This window comes from Hypanus sabinus, chromosome 7, assembly GCF_030144855.1.
Source record: "Hypanus sabinus isolate sHypSab1 chromosome 7, sHypSab1.hap1, whole genome shotgun sequence".
In the NCBI taxonomy this organism is placed as follows: Eukaryota; Metazoa; Chordata; class Chondrichthyes; order Myliobatiformes; family Dasyatidae; genus Hypanus; species Hypanus sabinus.
In genome coordinates, this window is record NC_082712.1 from 154,081,520 (window position 1) to 154,094,072 (window position 12,553).

At 41.8% G+C, this 12,553-nt stretch overlaps 1 protein-coding gene across 2 annotated transcripts in view; it reads left to right on the plus strand.

The window, feature by feature from the left end:
* Positions 1–12,553, plus strand: part of ttc17 (tetratricopeptide repeat domain 17) — an 83,608-nt gene that overhangs the window by 19,264 nt on the left and 51,791 nt on the right. For both annotated transcript variants that reach the window (XM_059975970.1, XM_059975971.1), the window contains 4 exons: positions 5,968–6,115; positions 7,800–7,939; positions 8,449–8,609; positions 11,675–11,787. In XM_059975970.1, coding sequence (XP_059831953.1) covers positions 5,968–6,115; positions 7,800–7,939; positions 8,449–8,609; positions 11,675–11,787 — 562 coding nt within the window. The remainder of the gene's footprint in view (positions 1–5,967; positions 6,116–7,799; positions 7,940–8,448; positions 8,610–11,674; positions 11,788–12,553) is intronic.

Here is a 12,553-nt window from a genome sequence, read left to right on the forward strand (position 1 = left end):
AAGTTTGTCCGGTTTTGGAAGGTTTTCAATATCACTCCATTTGTGATTCTGAGCAAGAACGGCCTTCTGACGGGCAACATCTTCAAGGTCTGCTGTCAAGCGTCTAAACTTGGACACCCATATGTCTTTGTCGGCTATGTCGGCCAGTTCCATCTCAAGATCAGGTTGACTCACACCTGCCAATGCAGTCGTATTCAGTAGGGAAGGATCGATGCTTAAGGGAGTGACCGGGAAGGATAATGTGTTTTTTTCCTCTCTGAACTCACAGAAGCGTTTCCCAAACGATGTTTGCATTGCGATGATTGCAGAATGTAAATACTCCGAAATTATCATGTCGTGACCTTGTTTGAACTCTCTCAAATTGGGGAAGTGAGACAAAGTGCCTTTCTGTAAATCTCTGACAAGCACTGTCAACTTGCGCTCGAATGCCAAAACATCCTCCAACATGTGCAGGGCTGTGCGTCCTTACCCCTGAAGAGCTGTGTTCAGCGTGTTCAGGTGCGCTGTCATGTCTACCATGAAGTGTAGCTTTTCCAGCCACTCTGGCTGTTCCAGCTCAGGAAAGGTGAGCCCTTTGCTGCCCAGGACAGTTTTCACTTCTTCCAGACACGCGACAAAGCGTTTCAGCACCTTCCGTCTGGACAGCCAGCGATAAAAACACGTTGTAGCGGTGTCAGTAAACTGCAGTCAAAGATAGCTTTATTCGAACTAAACAGCCTTGCTTTTAAGCCTCCCTCAACCCAGCCCCCATGGACGCAGATGCTGCAAAAGACGCGTACTCACAAACCCCCGTAGGCTATCTCCCTTAGCCGGAATGCTGGCTAATTGTGAGCCGTTTCGGATGTGCCAGGAAATGTGTCGCCACACTTAGATTGTACAAGATCACCATAATCTTCAAATTTAGAATTACATTTCAAAAGCTAACAAACTAACATAAAATACATTTTAATTAAATACTGACCAATTATTTCCCAAAGCCACAGGGAGCCGCAGCACAGAGGTGAAAGAGCCACAAATGGCTCGGGAGCCGCAGGTTGCCGACCCCCGGGCTAGGAGAAAGTAACTGATCAGTTGTTGGACTTCAATTATTTACGATTTGTATTGAAGTCTTAGAGGAGGGGGCAATGTGTGAAGTCTACAAGTTCAGAGATGACACAAAAATATTTGAAAAGGGATTCTGTCTATTTGTACTGTACAATGGGTGTTGATTGCTTGAGTAGCTAAGTGAAAATTTGGCAAATGGAGTTGAATTTGTGGAAGTGTAAAGTCGTACACTGTAAATGAAGAGAGATTGCAAATGAGTGACCCATGTGGCCCATGTCTATGACATGAAATTTAACATGCAAGTGCAGCAAGTAGTTAGAAGGCAAATGGCATACTAGTTATTGCAAGAAGGTTGCAGTTTAGAAATAAACAATTACTGATACAATTGCACAGGTACATCTAGTATACTGTGTTCAGTTTTGGTGAATAGTCCAAAAGTGATTTGTCTGGTTAATTCTCAGAATGAAAGGGTTGTGCAATCAGGAATGGTTAGAAATGAACTCCTTGGAGTTCAGAAAAATGATGAGTGATTTTATTGAAATATCGTAGCAATATTACTGCTTGGGGCGTTCCAAGGTTCAATTCCAGTGTTGTTCTATAAGAAGTCTCTGTACGTTCTCCCCATGGGTTTTCTCCAGGTCCCCCAATTTCTCCCACAGTCCAAAGATGTACTAGATGGGATAATTTATAATGACCAATTAACCTGTGATTAGGTTGGGGTTCATCAGGTTCATCAGGGGTTACTGAGATAGCGTGGCTCAAAGGGATGGAAGGGCCTTCTCTGCTCTGTATTGCTAAATAAGTAAAAGTGCAATGCTGAGGGGGCTAAACCGGGTAAATGTGGAGATGTTTCCACTAATGCGACATTTAAAACTGAGATGCAGAGGAAATCCTTCTCACAGAGAGTAGTGTAGCTCTGCAGTCTTCTCTCTCAAGGCCTTGGGAAATCTCGACCACTACAAGGATATAACAAGGAGGTAATTAAATGTTTGAGCAGTCAGGGAACTAAAGGATGTGTGGAACTGGCACACAAAGGAACTGTGGCCGTAGATATTTCACCAGTGAATGTATTCAGAGACAAGATAGGCTTGAGAAACTAGGTGGCCTGCTCCCTCTCTTATTTTATGTCCTTGTTTACCCCACATGCAGAGCAGTTCTTTATCATCAAAAATTTCATTCCTACCACACTAGACACTCACCAATATGCTTACCAATAGAACTGCTGTACATCAGATGCCGTAGCATCTGTCATGCACCTAGCAAACAATTTCTGTTCCTCAATTTCAGTTTGGCATTCATCACTATTGTCTCACAAACGTTGGTGAACAAACTCCTGTTCCTTGGTGTTGTTACGTATTCAGGCAACAATAAATATATGAGTTCGGCAAGGGTTTTTTTATAACAAACAACACGTTTATTATACACAGAAAACAAACCCCCCCCCCCCCCAAAAGTAAACAAACACTAACGTATCCGGAAATCAACTGCTATGCAGCAGCTCAAACAGTTCTTAAAGCGATATTGCAAAAACAGTTCTTTAAAGTGGTATTGCCAAAAGTTCGATAAGCTCACAGTCCATTTAAAAAGGGGAGACTTTATAAGACGATTTAAATTCTCTTTCACGTCGTTTTGCTTCGATCCCCGACGTCGAACTTTTCCCACAAAGAATTTTACGAAACGGAACGGCTTAAAGGCACTGACCTTTCTTTCCACACTATCCTCAATCCTTTCTGGTATTCCCAGGGATTAACATGAGAATAGTCAACGAAATCCTTCCGAATAAGGCTCAAACAAAGGTCGAACCCGTTTCACCGTAGAAATCGATTCTCCTCGATCTTTAACTCCCGAACTCCGATATTCACTCTCCACTGATTCTCAAACTAGCAGAATTGTAAAGAACCTGCTGGCAATGACCTTTTAAACTAGGCATTAGATAAAACTTCATCTTTCAACTAAACTGCGTCATCACATTAAATCACGCAGCAGCATGAAGTCAACTTGGCAAATCCAGCCACGAACTGCCCCTCCTCACAGGGTGGGGTCTTCCTTTTATAACCTGGAAAAAAAACCTGTCACATGATCTCTACTGGCGGGAAAATGACGTCACTCCACCATCACAAGACCATTACCTCAAGTCCAGTATAGCTTCAACCCCAGTCACGTGACAAGGGTACCAATGTCATGTGTCGTGAGTACGTAACAGTGTAAATACACCACTGTGCAACTGGCTGTTTGACTCCCTAACCAACAGACCTCAGATAGTCAGGATGCACAGCCATTCCTCCCTCCTCATTATCCTCAACACATGTGCCCCCCCCTCCCCGTGCGGTGTGCTGAGCCCATTGTTGTACACCCTGCTCACACAAAGCCAAGCACACGAATAGTCACATTGTTGTGTCATCAGCAAATTTGACAGTGGTGGGGCTCATCACCAACAACAATGGGATGGCCTACAGAGAGGAGCTGGAAGAGTTTGAGCCCTGGTACCAGGCAAATACCTCTTCCTCAAAGGAGATGGTTATTGACTTCAGGAAAAACTTGCACCACTCTTGTCCCTCTTCACATCGGCGGCACAGCTGTGGAAACAGTGAGCATTTTCAAACTCCTGGAAGGGTACGTGTTGCACAAGCTCTGATGGTGCCAGAACACAATCTCCACAGTCAAGAAAGCTCACTAACACCTCTACTTTCTGAAGTGGCTGAAGAGAGTTGTTCTGTGCTCATCAAAACTCACGACCTAGTACAGATGCACATTTGAGTGCATCGTAACATGCTGTTTTACCGCATGGTATGAAAACTGCACTGCTGCAGACATCCAGGCTCTACAATGGGTAGTTAAAACTGCCCAGTGCATCACTGTCACCCACCTACCTGCCATCTGTTACGTACCCTGTAACTGGGACACTTACCAGCAAAGATAGAGAGGTCCGTTGAAGTCTGATGGTACTATTTTTAACAGCATTTATTGATAAAATACACAAAAATAATATCAATGCAAACATGCAGATAATATACGTCGTCAATACTAAATCTAAAAGCGCGGGTATAATAATAATCAATAAAAAATAGCTCTGTCGTTGTCTAGGGGATAATGTATTGTCCGATGGAAGTATAAAAGTCACTTTAGTTCATTCAAGCTGCAGGCTGCAGCCTTTGGTTGGAGTCAAGAGAGAGTGTTTAAACTTGCCCATTCCTTTTATGATGTCAATCCTTCGAGAGTCGGTGGGGGCTGAGTGCTCCTTTGTGTTAGCTAAAGCCGTTCTTCTGTGGCAAGACCCACCAATTCCGAGGCAAATGGAAAAGGACGCACGTGGGCTTTCCACCGGCTTTCACTATTAAGCTGTTACAGGAGTTCTAGCATTTCTTCTGGTGCGTCTAAAGGGGCTGTTTCCCAGACCATCTTTATCCCCACTCACAGGGTCTCATACGTCACTCAGGGTGGAATGATGCCATCCCCCAACCAGTCCATGTTGCCTCAGGGCTTCCATGAAGTACAGTATTCAATACGCAATTCCGTCTCCAAGAGACAATGACCTGTTCCGTGGCTTAGTATTGCTGGGGCCAGGACATTCCAAACGTCCCTCTCTCATTTCCTGGGTCTTCTGACCTGACTTAATAGCGATCTTGCGATTCTCAAAAAAGGGGGGGGGGGGGCACAGGTGTAACACATCAAGCACATGTATTAAGAAAGGTACAGGGAAACAACCAGTAATATCATGCAGGATCCCATCCACGCTGTTGCTGTGCTGTTTGACCCATTCCTATGAGTAAGGAAGCTACGTCACATTCACAACAGACTCAAAATCAAATGCATTCCACAAGTAGTAAGGCTGGTCAGTTTCTCCGCGCATTAACAACCCAATCGCCACTACATACATATTACCTGGCATCACTTTATGTGCATACTGTGCAATCAGACTATGTAGGTAAATTATTTGTACATTGTGTTTTATAGTGTTCCTTTTATGTTTATTGTTTTTTTTTACTGTGTTCTTGATACTTATTATTGTGCTTTTAATGCTGCATCAGACCCGGAGTAACGATCATTTTGTTCTCCTTTACACCCATGTACTGAAGAATGTCAATAAAATGTCTTCAGTCTTTTATTTATAGCCATAATAGGCTGAGTAAAAGAAAAATCTGTCAATATTCTACAATATTTTGTATTTGATATTCTTGTATAGCAGAGATAGCATCAGTTTTGTATCAGTTTGATTGTGTAACCAGGCTCTGGAATATGAGTTTTATTTTAGTAGAATTTATTTTATCTCTGGCAGGAGTGAGATGCACTATGTTCCTCAGTTCAAGAATATTGAACTTGCCTTTATCAGGGGTGAGATGCTAGGATACATCAAGTTGGACTTTAAGAAGATAGTTAGACATGACAAATGATCAGACTTGCACCACTTAGTGTTTTCCATTGCCCACCCCACCAACTAACAGAAAGCAATCGAAGGCATAACATAATTAACTACATAAGGAACTATCCAATGCTCTTTTGCTTTCCGTTTTCTAGAGGGTCTGGTATTAGATTTATATACATACATGAACATGTCATATCTATTTTGGTTTCAGCATATTGGTGCTTAGAGCTAATCACATTTCTACAATTGTAATCCTAAAATCTTAATCACTGTGGATTTACAATACTGTACTCTTCTGAAGACAGTTCAATGTGTGTAACTGAAGCAGTCAAAAATAAGTAGTTTGCATCTGATGCAAGTTTACAAAATAATCCACGACTTTATATTGAAGAAATTTTCCCTTGATGTATTGCAAGCAACAGCTGCATTATATAATATAGATTCTGTAAAGCACTGTTCGACAAAAATTGTTGACTGGAGTACAAAACAATGAATTTCACTTATTGATGTTGTGTGTCACCTAAAGTAAGTTAATTGCTCATGTATATTTTCTTTAACAGGCAACATAAAGACATAGCATTAATGAATCTAGCCAATGTTTTACACCGGGCCCATTTCTCAGCAGATGCAGCCATATTGGTTCATGCAGCACTTGATGTATCTACTGATTTTCTTACAAGTCATTACACTCTGGGAAACATTTATGCTGTAAGTATGCTGAATATCTTTAGTAATTTGACTTCCATTTATTTCAGATAGTTCTTTGTAGCACTTTTCTTTGATATATTGTGTAATATTATGAAAGCCTAGACGTGATAAATCTTACTGCTGTCATATTGATCTTTTTTATTTTCATTGGAAATATTTGTATCTTTAGGTTTATTTTGAAGTGTTCATGTCATAATTCTGGTTAATTATGCACAACTCAAATCATTATTTGTTGTGTTACCACAAAACAGCTTTCAAAGTTCAAAATAAATCTATTATCTAAGTACATGCATATCAAAGTATATGCCATCATATACAGCCCTGAGATTCATTTTCTTGCAGGCATTCACAGTAAATACAAAGAAACACAATGTAAACTGCACACAACAAGATGAACAAACAACCAATGTGCTAAAGGCAATAAACTGCAAATATGAAAAAAAACAATAAATATCAAGAACATGAGATGAAGAGTCCATGAAAGTCAGTCCATAGGTTTTGGGAACAATTCAGTGCTGAGTTGAGTGAAGTTATTCCCTTTTTGTGTACTATGTCATTTGAAGTAGAATTTTTTTTTAATGTTTGTATAGTTATGGAAAGAACTTTAGCATTTTTTTATAGCAGCAGAAATAATTTGGGACATCTGGAAAAGTAATTTGGATAAGGAGGAGTATATGAGGAAGTAATAGTACATATTACCTCCAGTTGTGTGGCTCTGAAAAATATTTGTATTATTCAATTGTTAGAGGATCTCATACTTATGGGGGGGGTAGAGAGAGGTTGTGAGGGGGATAACAAGGATTGAGAAAATGAACCCCCCCCCCCCCCCCCCGCGGATACCAAAAAATGCGGGGGGAGGGGAGAGCAAGTTAACATTTCAGGTCCAGACCCTTAATCAGAACTGAAAAATAGAGAAAATACTTTGGTAGCACAGGTAGCACAGAAAGTGGGAGGGGTGATAGATACTCCCACAAATTCCTTCTCTGCTACCAAGGCTTTCTCCCTCAATTTTAATGGAAGGTCCCAGAATTGAATTTCTAACTGTTTCTTTTTCTATGGATGCTATTTGATCTGAGTTTTTACATAATTTTCTGTTTTCCCATAACATTCTGCCAACAACTGTTAGTGGTAATATTCAAGCTACACATTCAGTGACATTACCGTTGCAGGGCATTGAAAAAGCCACATAACTAAAGTAATTAATATCTATAACAGCTCACTATCACCAATTCAGTGCCATTAGGGATAGAATTTCCTGTGGTAAGACCACAGCCCTGCGAGCTCATTCCATATATTCACTACCCTCCATGAAAAGGTTGCCCCTTATGCCCTTATTAAATAATTTCCTCTTACTCTGAATCTGTGTCCCTCTAGTTTTTGATTCTTACTCTGAGGATAAGACTGTTAGCATCCAATTTATCTATTCCACTCCAAATTTTAGAAATTTATTCTCCTACGTTCTGAGGAATAAAGACTTCGCCTGGCCACCTCCCCCTGTAACTCAGGCCCTCTTAGTCCTGGCAATATCCTCTTAATCTGTTCTTCACTCTTTTCACTTTAACCATCTCTTTTATATAAAAGGGTAACCAAAACTGTACACTACTCTAAGTGTTTGAGATTGTTTGTTTTAAATATTGAAACAGTTTTGCTTTGAATAAAATCTGAAATTTGTATTCTCTTTTAGATGTTGGGAGAGTATAACCATTCGGTATTATGTTATGATCAGGCATTGCTTATACGGCCTGGCTTTGAACATGCACTGAAAAGGAAGCATGCTGTCTTGTGTCAGCAGAAGCTGGAGCAAAAATTGGAGGCACAACACAGGTATGGTTTGGAGGAAAAGTACACTTTTAAATTGTTCGCACTATAGAGTATAACAAGCATTCTTCTGATGAGCATTTCTGTTCATTCCAAACTTCTCTAGATCCATTTGCCTCTCTTTTCCTAGACCATTGACTCTATTACTCTCAATGTATTAGTCCAGTTTTCTTTAAAGGCCACTGTTGCAGTTTTTTAACTCTTTGAAATGTTCCTACTGCAATCACTATTGTTGTTTTTGAAGAGGAATCCAATTGAAATTCATATTTTGTCTTCTATTTTGTAGCTAATTCCAATTGATAAACTTCCGTTCCTTTCTGACAATAGTGTTATTTTTTCTATGAAAATTGTAGGGCAAAAGCAATATTTGCAGTCCTGTGGAAATAATCATGTAAAAAGTTGTAATTTCAAATGTTAAAGTAAATTCACACATTTGTTAAAGTCACACCTTTACTGCATTTATACTATTATTTGCCTTTGCATATTAGATCTATTACATTGTTTCATATATTTAGATCATTGCAGCGGACGTTAAATGAACTGAAGGAATACCAGAGGCAGCATGATAATTATTTGAGACAACAGGAGTTGTTGGAGAAGCACAAAGTCATGCAAGATGAGCAGCTGCTGAGAAACATAATCCATGAAACACAAATGGCTAAAGAGACTCAGCTAGGTAAAATCAATCATTTTTTGCACAATGAAACATTTTTGTGAATTACATGCTATCAGACACCAGCAATCAACAAATCTATATGGGCAAATCATTTTCTGAGCAATATTTTTAATTCCTTTCCTGGAATGTGGTCAAGATTGACGAGACTAGCCATTATTGCCTTGAAAGGGTGGTGGTGAGCGCCATCATAAAGCTGAACAGTCTTCTGGCAGGGTGTTTTCAGACTGCTGGTTTGAAGGGAGTTCGAGCATTTCAATCAGCAGAGATGATGGGATAGCAGTATATTTCAAATCTGCATGATGTATACTTGAAAGGGAGGTGTAGCTGGTGGTGTTCCCTTTGCACCTGCTGCCTTGAGTTTCTGGAAGTTTCTCAACACTGTCTGAACATGCATTTTTTTTTAACTTGCTTTCAGGCTACCTTGTTAATTCCTTCAGGTACAAGCTGTAGAACAACTTTCATAATTATCAGCTCCCTATAGTTAGGTTGCTCTTATAGAGGGAAATATTTCGGACTTAATTGAGGGGCCAAGTTTATACAAAGGAACATCTAGAAGCACTTTGAATTCTTGAATTGATTTTTGGAATAACTTCAAAGTATAATATCATTTGTACTGATTAACTTTAGAGGTTAATAATGTACTACAGCAAAAAAAATAAATCTTTGTTGAATAGATTCAAATTCATCTATTTATCATATTGCTTTGTCATTATAGGTAATGAATTATTGACAGACAGACAGACAGACATACTCTAATCATCCCGAGAGAAATTGGGTTTCGTTACAGTCACACCAACCAAGGATAGTATAGAAATATAGCAATATAAAACCACAAATAATTAAATAATAACAAGTAAATAATACCAAGTGGAAATTAGTCCAGGACCAGCCTATTGGCTCAGGGTGTCTGACACTCCGAGGGAGGAGTTGTAAAGTTTGATGGCCACAGGCGGGAATGACTTCCTATGATGCTCAGTGTTACATCTCGGTGGAATGAGTCTCTGGCTGAATGTACTGTGCCTAACCTGTACATTATGGAGTGGATGGGAGTCATTGTCCAAGATGGCATACAACTTGGACAGTATCTTCTTTTCAGGCACCACCGTCAGAGAGTCCACTTCCACCCCCACAACATCACTGGCTGTACGAATGAGTTTGTTGATTCTGTTGGTGTCTGCTACCCTCAGCCTGCTGCCCCAGCACACAATAGCAAACATGATAGCACTGGCCACCACAGTCTCGTAGAACATCCTCAGCATCGTCCGGCAGATGTTAAAGGACCTCAGTCTCCTCAGGAAATAGAGACGGTTCTGCCCCTTCTTGCATACAGCCTCAGTATTCTTTGACCAGTCCAGTTTATTGTCAATTTGTATCCCCAGGTATTTGTAATCCTCCACCATGTCCACACTGACCCCTTGGATGGAAACGGGTCGCTGGTGCCTTAGCCCTCCTCAGGTCCACCACCAGCTCCTTAGTCTTTTTCACATTAAGCTGCAGATGATTCTGCTCACACCATGTGACAGTTTCCCACCATAGCCATGTATTCAGCATCATCTCCCCTGCTGATGCATCCAACTATGGCAGAGTCATCAGAAAACTTCTGAAGATGGCAAGACTCTGTGCAGTAGTTGAAGTCCGAGGTGTGGATGGTGAAGAGAAAGGGAGACAGGACAGTCCCCTGTGGAGCCCCAGTGCTGCTGACCACTCTGTCTGACACACAGTGTTGCAAGCGCACATACTGTGGTCTGCCAGTCAGGTAATCAATAATCCATGACACCAGGGAAGCATCCACCTGCATCACTGTCAGCTTCTCACCCAGCAGAGCAGGGCGGATGGTGTTGAACGCACTGGAGAAGTCAAAAAACATGACCCTCACAGTGCTCGCCAGCTTGTCCAGGTGGGCGTAGACACGGTTCAGCAGGTAGACGATAGCATCCTCAACTCCTAGTTGGGGCTGGTAGGCGAACTGGAGGGGTTCTAATTGTGGCCTAACCATAGGCCGGAGCGGCTCTAGAACAAGTCTGTCCAGGGTCTTCATGATGTGGGAGGTCAATGCCACCGGTCTGTAGTCATTGGAGCCACTGGTGTGCAGCTTCTTCAGTACAGGGACGAGGCAGAACGTCTTTCACAGCACAGGAACCCTCTGGAGACTCAGGCTCAGGTTGAAGACATGGTGAAGTACTCCACATAGCTGGGGGGGCACAGGCTTTGAGCACCCTGGTGCTGACACCATCCAGGCCTGCATCCTTGCTTGGGTGGAGACGTTTCAGCCGTCTTCTCATCTGTTCAGCTGTGAAGCCCACTGTGGTGGTTTCAGGTGGGGGAGGGGTGTAGTCATGAGATCAGGGTGGGGGGCTGTAAGGAGGGGTAGGAGGGGAGAGTGGAGTATGTGTTGGTTGGGGGGCCGACAACAGATGAATCGTGGGGGATGGGCAAGGGCCACAGTGTCAAATCGGTTAAGTTCGTTGGCCCTGTCCACACTGCCTTCAGCTCCTCTGTTGCTAGTTTGCCAGAACCCAGTTATGGTTTTCATCCCACTCCAGACCTCTCTCATGTTGTTCTGCTGGAGTTTCCACTCAAGCTTCCTCCTATACCTGTTTTTAGCCTCCCTGATTTTGGCTTTCAGATCCCTCTGTATTGTTCTCAGCTCCTCCCTATTTCCATCTCTAAACGCCCTCTTTTTAGCGTTCAGGATGTCTTTAATGTCCTTTGTTACCCACGGCTTGTTATTTGAATAACAAAGGACAGTTCTTCCCAGAATACTGCAGTCCACACAGAAGTTGATGTAACCAGTGATGCACTCTGTGAGCCCATCAGTGTCCTCTCCGTGTGGCTCACAGAGTGCCTGCCAGTCTGTCACTTCAAAATAACCCTGGAGTGCCTCATAAGCCTCCCCTGACCATTTCCTCACTGACCTCAAGGTTAGTTGCCTAATTTCCAAATAAGATTTGAGCAATATAGATTGTAAAATGTGCAAAGTAGAATCTATGAAACACTAACAACATAAGACAAGCAAAGGTATTCAGTGGTTAAACTACGTCCAATTTTATGTTTTAATTTTCTAGGTAACCATCAGATTTGTCGATGGATTAACAAACAACAAATTTTATACTGTCAATGGGATCGTCCTGTGCGCTACACTCGAGGAGACCTATTTGACACCGTTGAGCATGTACAGGTATAAAATGAAAAATATGAGCAATTTAAGGAATACATAGTTGACCTAATTTACAAGAGTACCTTGCTTATTCCTTGAGATGTGTTCCCAGGTACAAGAACATTCATGAAATTGCTGCTAAAAGGGTCACTATATTTTATATAGTGATGTGTTGTTGATGGTGGTGTTATACTGGGAACTTGGCAAACTCTTACCTCCTCCTGCTATGACGAATGGTACCATGGTTTGGTGGTGAGACAGGTAATACACTGACCAGGTGAGTAGTGCAGCCACTCAACACTGAGGTGGAGCTCACATATGCACCTTGGCTGGCATGGTGTGTGTGAGCAGTTGCTGGGAAATGGGGAGCACCAGCTTAATTTTTTAACATACTGCCTGGATCATGAGGATTTTTTCATCAACTGTTGAATGTTATGGAAGCTGCTGCCTCTGTCTCTCCTCATTGTTTTAACTGCACAACTCTCCACACCCCAGACATTTCTTTATTTCAACAACGGGCAGCAGCTTCTGTAGTTTAAACTTTGCACTCTCTGTGAAAAGTCATTCTGCTAAACACATTTGGGTACTAGCCTACGAAGTACTCAGGACACCTTCAAGGAGCGGTGTCTCAGAAAGGCAACATCCGTTATTAAGGACCCCCAGCACCCATGGTATGCCCTTTTCTCACTGTTACCATCAGATAGGAGGTACAGAAGCCTGAAGGCACACACTCAGCAATTCAGCAACAGCTTCTTCCCCTCTGCCATCAATTCCTAAATGGACATTG